This window comes from Cetorhinus maximus, chromosome 26 (genome assembly GCF_964194155.1).
Source record: "Cetorhinus maximus chromosome 26, sCetMax3.hap1.1, whole genome shotgun sequence".
In the NCBI taxonomy this organism is placed as follows: Eukaryota; Metazoa; Chordata; class Chondrichthyes; order Lamniformes; family Cetorhinidae; genus Cetorhinus; species Cetorhinus maximus.
Genome location: NC_135904.1, coordinates 3,541,760 through 3,556,175, shown reverse-complemented (window position 1 = coordinate 3,556,175; position 14,416 = coordinate 3,541,760). Strand labels below are relative to the sequence as shown.

General features: G+C 43.0%; 1 protein-coding gene across 3 annotated transcripts in view; it reads right to left on the bottom strand.

Annotated features, from left to right (window-relative positions):
* Positions 1-14,416, bottom strand: part of fanci (FA complementation group I) — a 77,135-nt gene that overhangs the window by 48,591 nt on the left and 14,128 nt on the right. For 2 of the 3 annotated variants that reach the window (XM_078529988.1, XM_078529989.1), the window contains exons 11-19: positions 12,858-12,950; positions 10,044-10,180; positions 9,405-9,585; positions 7,426-7,513; positions 6,848-6,978; positions 5,030-5,100; positions 2,513-2,627; positions 1,857-1,979; positions 1,348-1,416 (exon numbers count right to left, since the gene is read on the bottom strand). In XM_078529988.1, coding sequence (XP_078386114.1) covers positions 1,348-1,416; positions 1,857-1,979; positions 2,513-2,627; positions 5,030-5,100; positions 6,848-6,978; positions 7,426-7,513; positions 9,405-9,585; positions 10,044-10,180; positions 12,858-12,950 — 1,008 coding nt within the window. The remainder of the gene's footprint in view (positions 1-1,347; positions 1,417-1,856; positions 1,980-2,512; positions 2,628-5,029; positions 5,101-6,847; positions 6,979-7,425; positions 7,514-9,404; positions 9,586-10,043; positions 10,181-12,857; positions 12,951-14,416) is intronic. The other variant, XM_078529990.1, reaches the window with a different exon arrangement.

Here is a 14,416-nt window from a genome sequence, read left to right as displayed (position 1 = left end):
AAGTGGCTATAATTTGAAATTGTAATTGGGGATACCTATGGCTGGTGTGGGAAATGGAAAAGTAAATAACATTGGTGCAGAGGCAGACATTTTTCTGAGGTTGGAACAGTGTGCAGTGAGTGCTTTCTAGGACATCTAATCCATAATGTACCTGAACTGGGAGTGCTTAATGGAACAGTGTAGAAGGAGTTTTACTCTGCATCCAGCCCATGCTGCACCTTAATGATGTTGGGTACCTGATGTGGAAACTCTCTCAGTCCCCAGCACTGCTATTTCTCACGTACAACCAGTCTGGTTCTCACACACATCTGTGCAAACAAATATATCTCAATAATTTATTTCCACATTCCCAATCAGGGTTGCGTGTCCAAGAAAGGCACTGACCAGATAATGCTGTGATATCAGGAAGAGGAGGGAGAAGCCAATTTAGTTATTGCCAAGCAATATTAAAAAGGGGTGCAGAAACAGAGTGGCTTAGAGCTTTACAGGCACACATCTTTGAAGGTGGTAGGGAAAGTTGATAAAACAGTTAAAAAGGCATGCTAGATCCTTGGTTTTATAAATAAAGGCACAGACTACAAAAGCAAGGATGTTTTAGTGAATCTTTAAATATCACCGGTTAGGCCTCAACTGGAGTACTACATCCAATTCTGGGCACCACACTGATACCAGGATGAGGGGTTTTCAGTGGATAGACTAGAGAAGTTAGGATATTCTCCTTACAACAGGAAAGATTCAGGAAAGGTTGAATAGAGTTATGATGTCACAGAAGGAGGCCAGTCGGTCCATCAAATCCATGCTGGAAAATTGAGTGGTTTTGATAAGAGTAAATAAGGAGAAACTGTTTTCACTAGAAGGGCTGATAACCAGAAATCATAAATTTAAGATAGTTGGCAAAAGAATCAGAAGGGTGATGAGGAAACGCTTTAACTTGACGCATTATCATGAACTAAAATGCACTGCCTCAAAAGTGTGGTGCGAGTAGGTTCAATGGTAACTTTCAAAAGGGAACTGGATATACACCTAGAAAAGAAAAACAAGCAGGGCTGATGGTGAAAGAGCAGGGAAGTGGAGCTAACTGAAAAGTTCTTTTGTAAAGTTGGCACAAGCATGATGGTCTGAACGGCCTCCTTCCATACCATACAATTCAATGGTTACTCTCAGAAGTCTCCCAACAGTTGGTTCAAAAGCAGTAGATAACATTAAATAGGTTGGTTACCTCCTAAGTGCAGGACAGTTTATAACAATTAGGTGGGATAATTTTTTTCATAAATCAATTGGGCAATTTGCCCCCAGGCTTCCGTCTTGGCAAAACAGTGCCATTTTTGTCTACATTCTGCCACTCACCTGTGAGAGCAGCGTTTGTAAAATGGTATTTGCCAGTTGCGAATTTCGACGTAGAACATCAAATAAACCCTCCAAAAACAGAAGAGAGGAACAGTTAAATAGACCATTAAAGAGCAACCCTTTAACCTGGTCAAAGATAAAATGAAAGTAGGGAGGGAAATACAGTCAGTAACAACCATCAACAACTTTCCTAAATGAATGCAACATTGTCAAAGCACCCAGTTCAGATCACCTTGATGAGGCAGTCCTCTTTCAGACGATAAAAGAAATAAGAAATGACAGTCTCTTAACTATATTACTATTTAAAGCAGTGAGAATGGAATCAGCAGGTTCAGGTTTCCCCTGCTGATTGAAAAAAAGAGAATGCTTTAATGTTAATCTATAAACTGAAGACTAAGATGTGGGGTTCAAAAAGAAAACTTCTTTTCAGCTGCACAGGTAGTGAGTGCTAACAGTTATTATAGAGATCAAATTTGACATATTACAAGGATAGCTTTTAACATCAATACCTCATAGAGCATGAGTCGAACATCAACTTGCTGGCTAAGACAGCGCCTCAGGCTGCCTAAGATCTCCAAACAAAGGGCTTCATTAGCAGAGGCGTTGTAACGCATATGCACATCCACTTGCACCTGAACAGTGACAAGATGAAAAGAAACGTTATTTCAGTACTGCTCCCAACCTATAATAGGCATAAAGATCAAATAGCATTCAAATTTGATCTCCCTGGTTTTTTTTTTTAAATAATACACTAAGATCAACCTAACTGATCAACTCAGACCATTCCTCCATGGCAACCAGCCTGCATCTCAATACTCTACTGACTAGGAGCCACAGTTTAGGTTCACTCCACTAGATGGCAGGCCATTTCTTAACTTCAACTGGCTGCTCAGCTCAAAGTCAGTTAGGGTTCGCTTGTCCTGCACAAATCCATATCCACTTCCAAGTATAATTTAATTTTCTTGACTTTTTTTCCAAAGAAAGGGGAAAGCTGCTCATTACAGAGAGCATATTAATGAACTACTATTATACCAGGCTTTTTAAAAATCAGACTTAAAACTAAGGCAAGAAAATTAACCCCTCAGGGGCTGGCCTATAAATTTTGATGAAAAATTAACATGGCTATTAAAGACAGAACTGGAAAGAATGAATGTAGCTGAGTTACCTGACTAGCCGTGAGAGATTGAGTGCACTGACTGGAAGCCAGACTCCCCAACACTTTAAAGTTCTTCAACAATAGCAAAAAGCCAGCAACTGCTGATTTCCGGGAGTCCAAGTGGCTGAAAAAAAGAGAGCAAGGCAGATCAGCACTAAAGAAGCAGCTGTAAATATGTCAGATCAATGCTGCAAATCTGTTGCAGTTTGTCCAGTGATATAATTTTTTATTAAAAAATCTGTTCCCAACCAATTGCACTGTAATTTTATTTTGGTTAATAAAGTAATTTCTCCCCTCCTACCCAAACACAGACAAAGGGACATAGGGCAGATATAACCTCCGAGATGCAGTGGTGTGCAGCCGTTTGCAAGATGCCACCAAGATCCACGATTGATCCTTTGAGGAAGCAGAAGTGAAGAGCTTCAAGGCCACAGTGACTTTGACAGCTATTGGTAGGACTGCAAATGTGAGGTCTTCCATAACAAGGGCACAGATGTCTGTGACCATCCGCCAGGAGAATCGCAGTTTCCTGTGCCACTGGTTCTCGGTTATTTCAAGGTAGCTCCATTTTTGTCAGTAAGTCTTATGCTGAGGATACAATCTCAGAGTCCTTTCTGCCCCTGGTTCCTCTCCCCTGCCTTCCTCATGCCTGAGATTCTACCTTTCCTGTGCAGGATGTTGCTCCTCATAGTCACTGGGCCCAAATCTGTTGTCATGCCCCCATTGTCAGCTGTTTCTTCTATGGTCAGGTGGCCACTCAATTATCCTGGACTGCCTTGCTCCCTGCTCTTATGCCCCCATGATGCCTGGAGGTTAACAGCCCCCTGCAATGCCTGAGCTCTTACTGCTCACTCTCCCCGCCACCAGTGCTGTGTCAATCACACCTGTTTGACAATGACCAAGTCCCCCTTTACTCTTTTATGGGGCTCGGGTAATTCTCTGGTGTGACCCATGACTTGCTCCCCACTGTGTATCTGCCTCCCTTCACCTGGTCTGCCCCAGGCAATGTGTGTGCAGCCCATGTGCCCCCACGAAGACGACATACCCCATTAAAAAGCCCTTAATGAGCTTCTTAACCAGCTTAATTGACCTAAATCAAAAATCAGGAGGAATCACAAGGCTGCCCTCCCCCCACCACCCTGGTCAATATGGCTGGTGCTGGGAATGGCGTCAGGAAACCAGTACACCAGCTGGCATCGGTATTTTGGAACCCCAGCCACGTCCATTCCTGCCCCCAGCAGGACTGAAAATCCATACCCGACAGTCAGCATCAAGCACTTCCAAATCAGGTATGGCTGCTGCTGAATAAAGGTCCCTCTGCTCTGTCCTGACAATGTGCTTCAGCCACAATCTCAGAAGATCATCCCAATTGCAACAGTGTGGCATTTTTCACATTTCCATGTCCAAACTTCCTCACTTATGTCTAAATGTTCAACTGTGGCATTTGAGCCAATTTTGTGCCTTAGTCCCATTCCCATAAGCAATGTGACTGAGACTACTTAAAGTCATTTCACATGCCACTAGTGCAACTAACATCCATTCCATCAGTCTGAGTTGGATTTGAATTCAACAGTACAGTTGTATCTGACCCGCCCAGGTCCCCTCCACTTCAGTGTATTTCATAATGGGTAACTGAGCCAAAAGGACTGCTTGCTAATGTAATTCCCAGTCTGCACAGAGTGAACTAATCTGGGGTAACAATTTGGTTTCTGTTCCTGAATGCCATTGGTTTACCCTTAGAGATGTGGAAATTGAGCGAGAGCAGATTTGGGTTAAGCTGTGAAGCCTCCACAGTATAATGGCCTACTAATTAGTGGTATTGTCGCTGGACTAGTAATCCAGGGACCTAGGGTAATGGGGACCTGGGTTCAAATCGCACCATGGCAGATGGTGGAATTTGAATTCAGTAAAAAAAAAAATCTGGTCAACTGTAGTAAAAACCCATCTGGTTCACTAATGTCCTTTAGTGGAAAGAAATCTGTTGTCCTTACCTGGTCTACATGTGACTCCAGACCCACAGCAATGTGGTTGACTCTTAAATGCCCTCTGAACTAGGGATGGGTAATAACCATTGGCCTGGCCAGCGATGCCCACATCCCATGAATGAATAAATAAATAATATTACTCACAACCTATACATAAAGAATGGCCACTTGGAGAGGTACCAAATGGTTATTGATATATGTGAAACCATCCAGGCAAGGGTCAAGTCTTTTAGCAGAGAATGGGAGATTAAAAAAAACTTGTGAAATCAAAACATTATGATGTACGATTTAAAAAAAAGATTCAGATTAAAAACCTGCCACATGTCTTAAGACCACAGTAACCTCCCAAAGTGATTCAGATCTCTTGACATAGTTGCTCTCCAACATATTAATTACTGCACCATTAGTCTATTAGAGTAAAGAAGAAATGGGCTCTACTGCACCATCAGAAACTATCAAACACTCTTGTATTCAGCAACTGAGAATGAAAAGTTATTAAGAGAATAAAATCCCAGACCACTCTGGCTAGTTTGCTTTTTACCTGGAAAACATGGCTTTCCGCAGGACCAAAATTAACGAATCCTTCATGGACATACTGACCTTCAGCAGGGGCTTTTAAAAAATAACAAAGCAAATTATTAAAATAACCACCAAGGCAATATATAAACGTAATTGACTTAAGGCACTTGCACAATTTTGGGCTTCATATCACATTAAACATTGGTCAAAAGTTAGATTGCCCCACTGATTAAGTTAGCATTTGCACCCCATAGTATAGCACAGAGCTTTGTAACTTAGCTGATCTTAGCTGAAACAGTAGTTACAATTGATTGCCATACTAGAGAGTAGATTAAAAAAAAACACACCAGCCAGCCTTTCTGTTCCAATCATTGCCCACTGACTCCTGGGCCAGGATTTTCCCCATCGGTGATTTGGGGGCAGGGCCTGCTCGCCAACAGGAAAATGACGTGGGAGGAACCCCTGACGTCATCCCGGTCCCTTTAAATTTTCAGGAAGGTGAGCGGACAGCGAAATCAGCTGTCCGCCTGCCGACCTGTCAATGGCCAATTAAGATTGTTAAAGACCTGCCCGTCCAACCTTAAGGCTGGCAGGCAGGCCAGGAGTCCCAGCGGGCTTCTGATAATACATGAAACCTCATCCACTGGCAGGATGTGGTTTCATGTCCGTTTTTAAAAAGTTTAATAAAGTTAATGTGTTTCTTATGAACATGTCCCATCTCGTGTGACATTGTCACATGAGGGGGACATGTTAATAAGTTTAATATCTTTCTATTTTTAAAGTTTTTTGGACTGTCACTAATCTCCCTGAGACAGCACTTGGTCTCAGGGAGCAGTGTGCTCTTTCGCACACATGCACGAAACAGCGCACTTTGACAGATGGGGAATCTCTCCCCACCCCGCACAGGAGGCGCATAGCGCTTCCTATCGGGAAGGCTGCTGGGCAGGCCTTAATTGGCCCGCCCACTCAAAATGGCGGCGGGCCCCGTTTAGGTGGCGAGGGTCGGCTGTCCGCCCGCTGCTGAGCCAATGGGGCCCGCATGCCCACCAAGGGCAAAATTCTGACCCTGCTGGAGAGTACAAGTGTGAGAACAGGATCTGACTTAACTATGATAACCATTACAGTTCAACCCAATCAGTTTAACTCAATGGTATTCAATAAATCATATGATGACCAATACACTTATAATTTATTAGTTTTTTAAATGTCAGCTTTGCATATTGGCCCTGATATTGTTTCCAAACATATGCTATGATCATTTCTTTTAAACACAGGACATCATGACACAAGACTGAATGAAGGTATATCCAGCAGACTGAAGCAAAAACTTGCTAATCTTCTTTGATTAGTACTATGGGCACTTAAACCACTGAGAAGGTAGATAGTTTTAACATCTTGTCTGAAAAACAGCATCACTGACAACGCAAGATTCCTTCAATTCAACTGGACTTTCAGCTTAGACTACTAAATCAAACTTCTGGTTCAAGGTAAAACTGCTACCAAATAAGCCAAGCTAACAAATTTTTGGATCAAAGTTTTTAAAAATTCTTTTACAGGGTGCAGGCATTGAAGGCAAGGCCAGCACGTATTGCTGATCCCTAATTGTCCTTGAGAAGGTGATAGTGAGCTGCATTCATGAGCCACTGTAGGCCATGTGGTGTAGTTACACCCACAGTGCTGTTAGGAAGGGAGTTTCAGGATTTTGATCCAACAATTACACAAAAGTAACATGTTTTAAATAGTGACTAGGAAACTACATAGCCTTTATAGATCAGAAACAAATCACAGCTTAATATTGAATTGTATAAGCTGACAAAACAACTAGGACAAAATGTTTTACCTGCACTGCCTTTAGTAGCCCCTGGACTGTGCTAAGGGGCAAGTAGGACAAGTGGTCAAATGCCTCTATAACCTTGGAGGAAGAGTCCAGGAGAATCAGAGGTGCAGAAGTGACAATATCAGATAGCAAGTCTGAGAAAGGGGAAGAAAATAAAGATTAGTTTTCTTCAAAGAGTTTGTCACAGTGCAACTCTGTAAATTTCATAGTGGTGAAAAAACAAACCACTGAGGGATAATCACACTTGAGGGCCCAGGTCAGCCACCACCTAAACACAATTAAGAACAATGGAGCTAGAGATGACCTTACGGATTTAACAAGTTAAAGATGCAGCGTCCCAATGAAAATCTAGATTTACAATTTATTCTCAAATACTCCAAGCAAGCTCAAAACACAAGTACAAATATAGCATGTAGATGCAAAATTCAGCTTGGACAGGGACAAATTAATCTTCCCATCCCACATGTGGAAATTTCATTGCACGATGATGGCAACCTACAATTAACTTTCTCAGATCAACATGCTTTACACTCCAGCCCAGTTCCTTCATTCTCACAGGCTTAAATTGCACATCTACTTGCCTATGTAGTGATTGATGGGTGACATGGTTTTTGTCACCACTCTATTCAGAACTTGCTCCAGGATTTCACTTCTAATTGGCTCATGCACCTGAATCAAGAACAATTAAAAAAAACATTTTTAAAAAGCAACAATTCTGTTGTGTGTCACCAGGGCTGAACATCTATTTATTCAAAATGAGGGTGGGGAAAAGTAGAGTCAGAACAATTAAAGTAAAACATATTAGACAATATCCATCCCTGGGATCAGAATATTAACCTGATATGTTTGTGCCTATTCTTGTTGCTCAGATGGCTGCTAAAGATCCAACGGCACTATGTAAAGAACGGCGGAGATCTCCCAATGCCCTCAGCAACACTTCTCCCTCAACCAACATCACTAAAATAAAAGCAGATTAACGAAGAGAAACATGGGAACAGGAGGATTTAGGAGCATTTAGCTCCTAGCGCCTGTTCTGTCATTCAATGAGATCACAGTTGCTTTGAGACATAACTCTATATACCCACAATTTCCCATATCACTAATAACTTTGGTTCTAAAAACCTAACAATGTCAGTTTTAAAATGAACAATTGATCTAGCGTCAATTATTATTTGCAGAAGAGAGTTCCAAATTCTAACATCGGTTGTGTATAGGGTAGTTTCCTAATTTCATTTTTGAAAGATCTGGCTCTAATTTTTAGACTATGCCCCTTAGTGTAGACTTGCCAACTCGCAGAAATAGTTACTCTATTTACCATCTCTGTACCCTGTAATATCTTGAAAACTTTGATCAAAATCACCCCTTAACCTTCTAAATTCCAGGGCCAGGATATTTAGGTCGGTGAGCAGGGGGTGGGGCCCGCTCGCCGACATGTAGAATGACGCGGAATGACGTCGGGCGGAACTCCCGACGTCACCCCGCGGCATTTCAATTTTCAGGTCGGCAGGGGCGCAGCCAAGTCAGCAGTGCGCCCGCTGACCTGTCAACGGCCTATTGAGGCCATTTAAAAAGTAATTGAAATAATTAATGGACCTGCCCATCCAACCTTAAGATTGGCAGGCAGGCCGGGAGCCCTGGCGGGCTTCAGAAAAAGCATGAAACCTCATCCACGAGTGCAGTGAGGTTTCATGAGGGTTTTTAAAACTGTAATAAATGTTTGATTAAAAGTTGGACATGTCCCAACTCATGTGACAGTGTCACACGAGGGGACATGTCAGGGAAATGTTGTTTTTGCCCCTTCACCATTTTTAAATATGGCACTGATCTCCAAGGCAGCAATTAGCCTCATGGGGATGAGTGCACTCTTTCGTGAAAGAGCGCACTCTGGGCTCAGGGATTCACCCCCCGCCTGCACAGAGAGCGGATAGTGCTTCCTGGCGGACGTCACACTGGGCGGGCCTTAATTGGCCTGCTCACATAAAATGGCGGCGCACCCCCAATTAGGGGCGCCGGTTGGAGGCATGTCTGCACGCGCCCACTCCTGCACTGGGGTGGGGGGGGGGGGGAATTCTTCCCCAGGAAATGCAACCCCAGTTTGTTTAATCTCTCCTCTTTACTTAGCCCATGGAGTCTAGATATAGTTCTAGTAAATCCACACTGCACCCTCTCCAAGGTCAATATATACTTCCTAAAGTGTGATACACACAACTGCTCATAATACTCCAAGTTGCCTAACTAGGTTTTCTAAAGCTGAAGCATGCCTTCTATCCCTTTTGTACTATAATCCTCTAGATATAAAGGCCAGCAATCCATTAGCCTTTTAGATTAATTTCTGTACCTGTTCCACAACATTTTAATGATGTGTACCTGGGCTTCCAATTTTCTTTGGACCTCCACTGTTTCTAGCTTTTTCACCATATAGAAATCATTGCACTTATCCTGATTTGTTCTGTGAAAAATGCATGCTACTTTTGGCCATATCACTGGGACGCAAAGTAATTCATTCTATGAAGAACTTTCTGAAAGACAGAGTGCAGCACACAGCATTTCACACACTCACTTTGAATGTTTCAAGAAGGATCTTGGCTCCCAGTCTGCAAGTCTGTTGTGCTGGAGTTTTTGCTGCACTTGGGTTAGTCTCAGAAACTTTCCCAAATGGACCTGCCTTTGGTCCAAAGGAATCCATGAATATAAATCCCAGCTGTACCAGAGATTGGGTAACATGGTCCCAGCCAAAAACACTGCAGAGAGAAACAAGAGCAAAGTTTCTAACTGGGTGAAAATAATTTAATCAGAAGCTAAAAGCAGACCTCAAAATTCAAATTTTAAGTCACTAGGCAAACCTTTAGCAGCCGAGTCACTCATTTGCAACTGAAAATAATGGTTCAAAACTACCAGAAATTTAAAAAAGATGTGTAACTTGTTTAAGAGGAGTCCAATACCTGTACTTCCATTACCAATTTAAAAATATATATTTAAGATGTTCTACCATTGTTATATAACTAAACAGGCTGGTTAGGCAGGCATTTCAGTATGGCAATGGAATGTGCCCTTTTAATTTCAAAATAAGTTTAAAGTTAACATTTTATTAGAATTGGAAGCAGAGTAGACACCTGAAATTCCTCTGTTAATAGTGACAGTGATATTTCATGTCAGCGTCTTCATTGAAAAGTAACAAGTTGAAAGAATAAGTACAAACCTGTTTGTCACTGTCTCCAAAATCATTTCAGGCACATTACATTGACCAGGGATCAAATCCTGGAGGAATTTAGAATTTTGCTGAAACTGCCCATCTTTAAAACTTTTTATAATCGATGTTTTTAGAAAGTCAAACACCTAAAAAGGTAAATAAATAAAAATCATCAAATATACCATCTCTGGAAATTTCAGTTGAGTGTTCAGCCATTTTTATTACATATCAGCAACACAATCCAAAAGCAGTAAAGTAAAAGCAAACATCATTGACGACATATGCATTTAAAATTAGTTACTGGGACATATAACCACAAACTCTGAAAATTCACATGACCTGAAAGAAAGAAAGGTCATTATTTCAGGGAAAACCTTCCTCAGCACGGGCATGCCCAGCCGAGAGGGGAGTTCCTTTGATGCCTCGTGCATTTCCAGCACTTTTTGTTTGAACTGATTTTTTTTTTTAAAAAGAGCCCTTCAAGAAATTACACTTCAAATGTAAATAAGTAGAAATACTTATCACCTGATCTGTTATCTAGGGAAATCAATCTGATGTGTTTCTAATTTTGTAAAACTGCACAGGACACCTAAGCTCAAAATAAGCTGATTTTTCCAGGAGCTACACATTAGCATGTATAGTACAGTAGTGCAGCACAAAATGTCAAAATCCATGTCCCATGCTGCAAAGGAATACAGATAAACCCACTCCGTAGAGTTCCCCATTTTGACCACATGCATCATGTATTACCTGTGGCCTATATCTACCTTATTTTCTCATCACCTATTGAGGTAGGGCTGGATTCTAAACTGGATGTCAAGAAGTAAGAGAGAAATATTCGAAGTCACTGTACCACATGGGCCAGGATTTTTACGATGGTGGGGTTTCCCTTCCCTCCTGCCAACACTATCTGTCCCTCAGTGATTTAACTCTCCAATGAGTGTTAATTGGCTGCAGGCGGGACTTCTACCCCTCATTCGGGAGGAAGTTCTGCATTCGAAAGCTGCTGTAGCTCTCTAGTCCCTGCAGTGCCAGAAGCTACAGTGGACAGGATTGGGACTGCATGCAGTCCCCAGAGCGAAGTCTCGGGATTCCAGGAAGAGGTAAGTTTAGGAGGTCTCAGGGATGGGAGGGGAGATAGGGGAGGCCAGGGGGTTGCTGTGGTTACTGGACCTTGGGGGGGAGAGGGGGGGGGCAAAGTTAAAAGGGGGCTGCTGATGGAGGCACCCCAGCCCCGACCTGAGGCCTAAACCCAATTATTTTCGCGCTTCCCCCATGCCCTGAACCTCCTCCTGCCAGCCTCAATTTTGAGGCTGGGTGGGAAACGGCCCTTAAGTAGTCGATAATTGGCCACTTAAGGGGAAAGGGCAGGCTCATCCCCTGCCCGCCTACAAACCCGCCGGGGGCAGGGGAAGAGAGGCGGGGTGCGTAAAATTCAGGCCATGATCTCGTACACAAAGAAATTCCTAAGTGGGGAATGCAGACGACTGTTGTAAAACACAATTGCTAAAATAAAACATTTTCATCTGTATAATTGCCTATTCTTGTCGAGCACGATTTGGTATTATCGGTTCAGTAGTTAGTAAAAACTTATCTGGAAATGAGAATTACATCAGATAATAATCAGAGAGGACAAACATGATCACTCCATACCAATAGCTGAAAATTTAAGCAAGCTGAAACTACTGACCATTTTAAAAGTTGCAACTAAAAGTTAATCCCAAACACTTTGAAGTTCAAATTCCAGCTGAAGGTTTGCCTTGAGAATCAACTGTAGGTCTGACTAAGACAAACAGGATCTTTAGGATCCAGAGCCTAATAAGCACCCACATTTACTTCTTCTGACTAAGAGAGACCAGGGGCAGAAGATTACGCTCGGTGTGAGGGCACGTGCCCAACACACCCGACTGTAAAATGACACACGATGATGTCGGGCGTGTGTCCCAATGTCATCGCGCAGTCTCGTGATACTTCATTTGGCAGGTGCATGCCGGAGTCGGCTGTGTGCCGCCGATAATTAAAAGGCCTATTAAAGCCATTAACAATCTAATTAAATTCAAATTTACGCTGCCCGTCCAACCTTATGGTTGGCAGGCAAGTGAAATGGCCAAGCATCCTTTACATTTTTTTATGGAACCTTATCCACCAGCAGGATGAGGTTTCCTAAAGCAAATTAACATTAAGTAAAAACTTTATTTTTGAATTAAAAACATGTCCCAGCTCATGTGACAGAGTCACATGAGGGGACATGTTTTATTAAATTTTTATTCTCTTTATTTATTTTATTTTATTTACACATAGCGCTTCAATCTCCATGCCTCAGAGAGATTGAAGCGCTCTTTCTCACGCATGCGTGAACTACACGCTAGGCCCAGCTCTCCCTCCTCCCCCCTGCCCGCACAGCGCTGCCGCTTGCAATCCATACAGCGAGGGCATTAATTGGCCAGCCAACATGAAATTGCGGTGCGGTGCCGATTGCGGGCGGTGGTAGGCTTCCCGACTGCCCCTGCCAAGGGCAAAATCCTGCCCCAGGGTAAAAGGCATAAATTGTTGCGGCATTTTGAAAATATTCATTTTGAATTTTGTTAGTTAGTAAGTGCCACCATGGGAAATTTAGCTAGTCTATATAAAATTCACTCGAGACTTTTAAATCCAAGCAAAGCCAGCTCCGCTTGAGTAATAAACATTATTCTTTACATTGCTAATCTAATACACAATACCTTGTTACTTGATGATTCAGTGTAAACAACCTTCCCAGTCAACTCCCACTCAAGTCTATTTAGAGATTCTAAATTAAATAAAGTGATGGAAAAATAAACATACCTGCTCCTCGAATCGATGTATCCTAGCTACAGAGAGCATCAGTGCAATGTTAAAAGAACAGAGAATCCGGCTGGTATCTCCTTGCTGACCAGCCTAGATAAATGGCAAACACAGGATATTTCAAGATTGTCATAGTCAGACCAGTATTATATGTTTTTTTAAAAATTATAGAGTATCTTTAGAATAAAATTCTCCTTTCTTCCAGCAGTTTTTTCCCTTGATTCGTTACCTCTCCACCCATGACAGCAGGCACATACTGGCTCCTGGGTGACCAACTGAGGCAAAAAGGCCTCAGTGGTCTGACCCTCTCCAGCCCCTCCCCAATTCCATTATCCTGTTGAGAGACAATTCAGCCTCTGCAACTGGCAGGGCTCACAATGGAAACAGAACAGGGAGAGACATCTAAACCTGCATCTGTCCTCGCTTGTAAGGTACCCAAGCATGAACATGCCAATGCACCCCAGACTCAATCTTTTGACAAACTGCTTTTATATGGTGCATTTGGCAATTTTTAAAAAAAATCACTCATGGGATGTGGGCTTCTCTGGCTGGGCCAGCATTTATTGTCCATCCCTAGTTCCGTTGAGAAGGTGGCTGTGAGCTGCCTTCTTGAACCGCTGCAGTCCATGTGGTGTGGGTAAACCCACAGTGCTGTTAGGGAGGGCATTCCAGGTTTTTAACCCAGCGACAGTGAAGGAACTGTGATATATTTCCAAGTCAGGATGCTGAGTGACTTGGAGGGGGACTTCCAGGTGGCGGTATTCCCATCTATCTGCTGTCCTTGTCCTTCTAGATCGTAGTGGTCGTGGGTTTGGAAGGTGCTGTCGAAGGAGCCTTGGTGAATTCCTGCAGTACATCTTGTAGATGGTTCACACTGCTGCAACTGTGCGTCGGTGGTGGAGGGAGTGAGTGTTTGTGCTTGTGGTGCCAATCAAGTGGGCTGCTTTGTCCTGGATGGTGTCAAACTTCTTGAGTGTTATGGGAGCTGCACTCATCCAGGCAAGTGGGGAGTATTCCATCACACTCCTGACTTGTGCCTTGTAGATGGTGGACAGGCTTTGGTGAGTCAGGAGGTAGGCTACTCATTGCACTATTCCTAGCCTCTGGCCTGCTGCTATAGCCACAGTATTTATATGGCTAGTCCAGTTCAGTTTCTGGTCAATGGTACCCCCAGGATGTTGATAGTGGGGAATTCAGTGATGCTAATGCCACTGAACGTCAAGGGGCGATGGTTAGATTTTCTCTTGTTGGAGATGCTGGACACTTGTGTGGTGCAAATGTTACTTGCCACTTGTCCGCACAAGCCTGATATTGCCCAGGTCTTGTCTTGCTGCACGTGGACATGGATTGCTTCAGTATCTGAGGAGTCATGAATGGTGCTGAACATTGTGCAATCATCAGCGAATATCCCCACATCTGACCTTATGATGGAAGGAAGGTCTTTGATGAAGCAGCTGACGATGGTTGGGCCGAGGACACTACCCTGAGGAACTCCTGCAGTTATGTCCTGGAGCTGGGATGAATAACCTCCAACAACCACAACCATCTTCCTTTGTGCT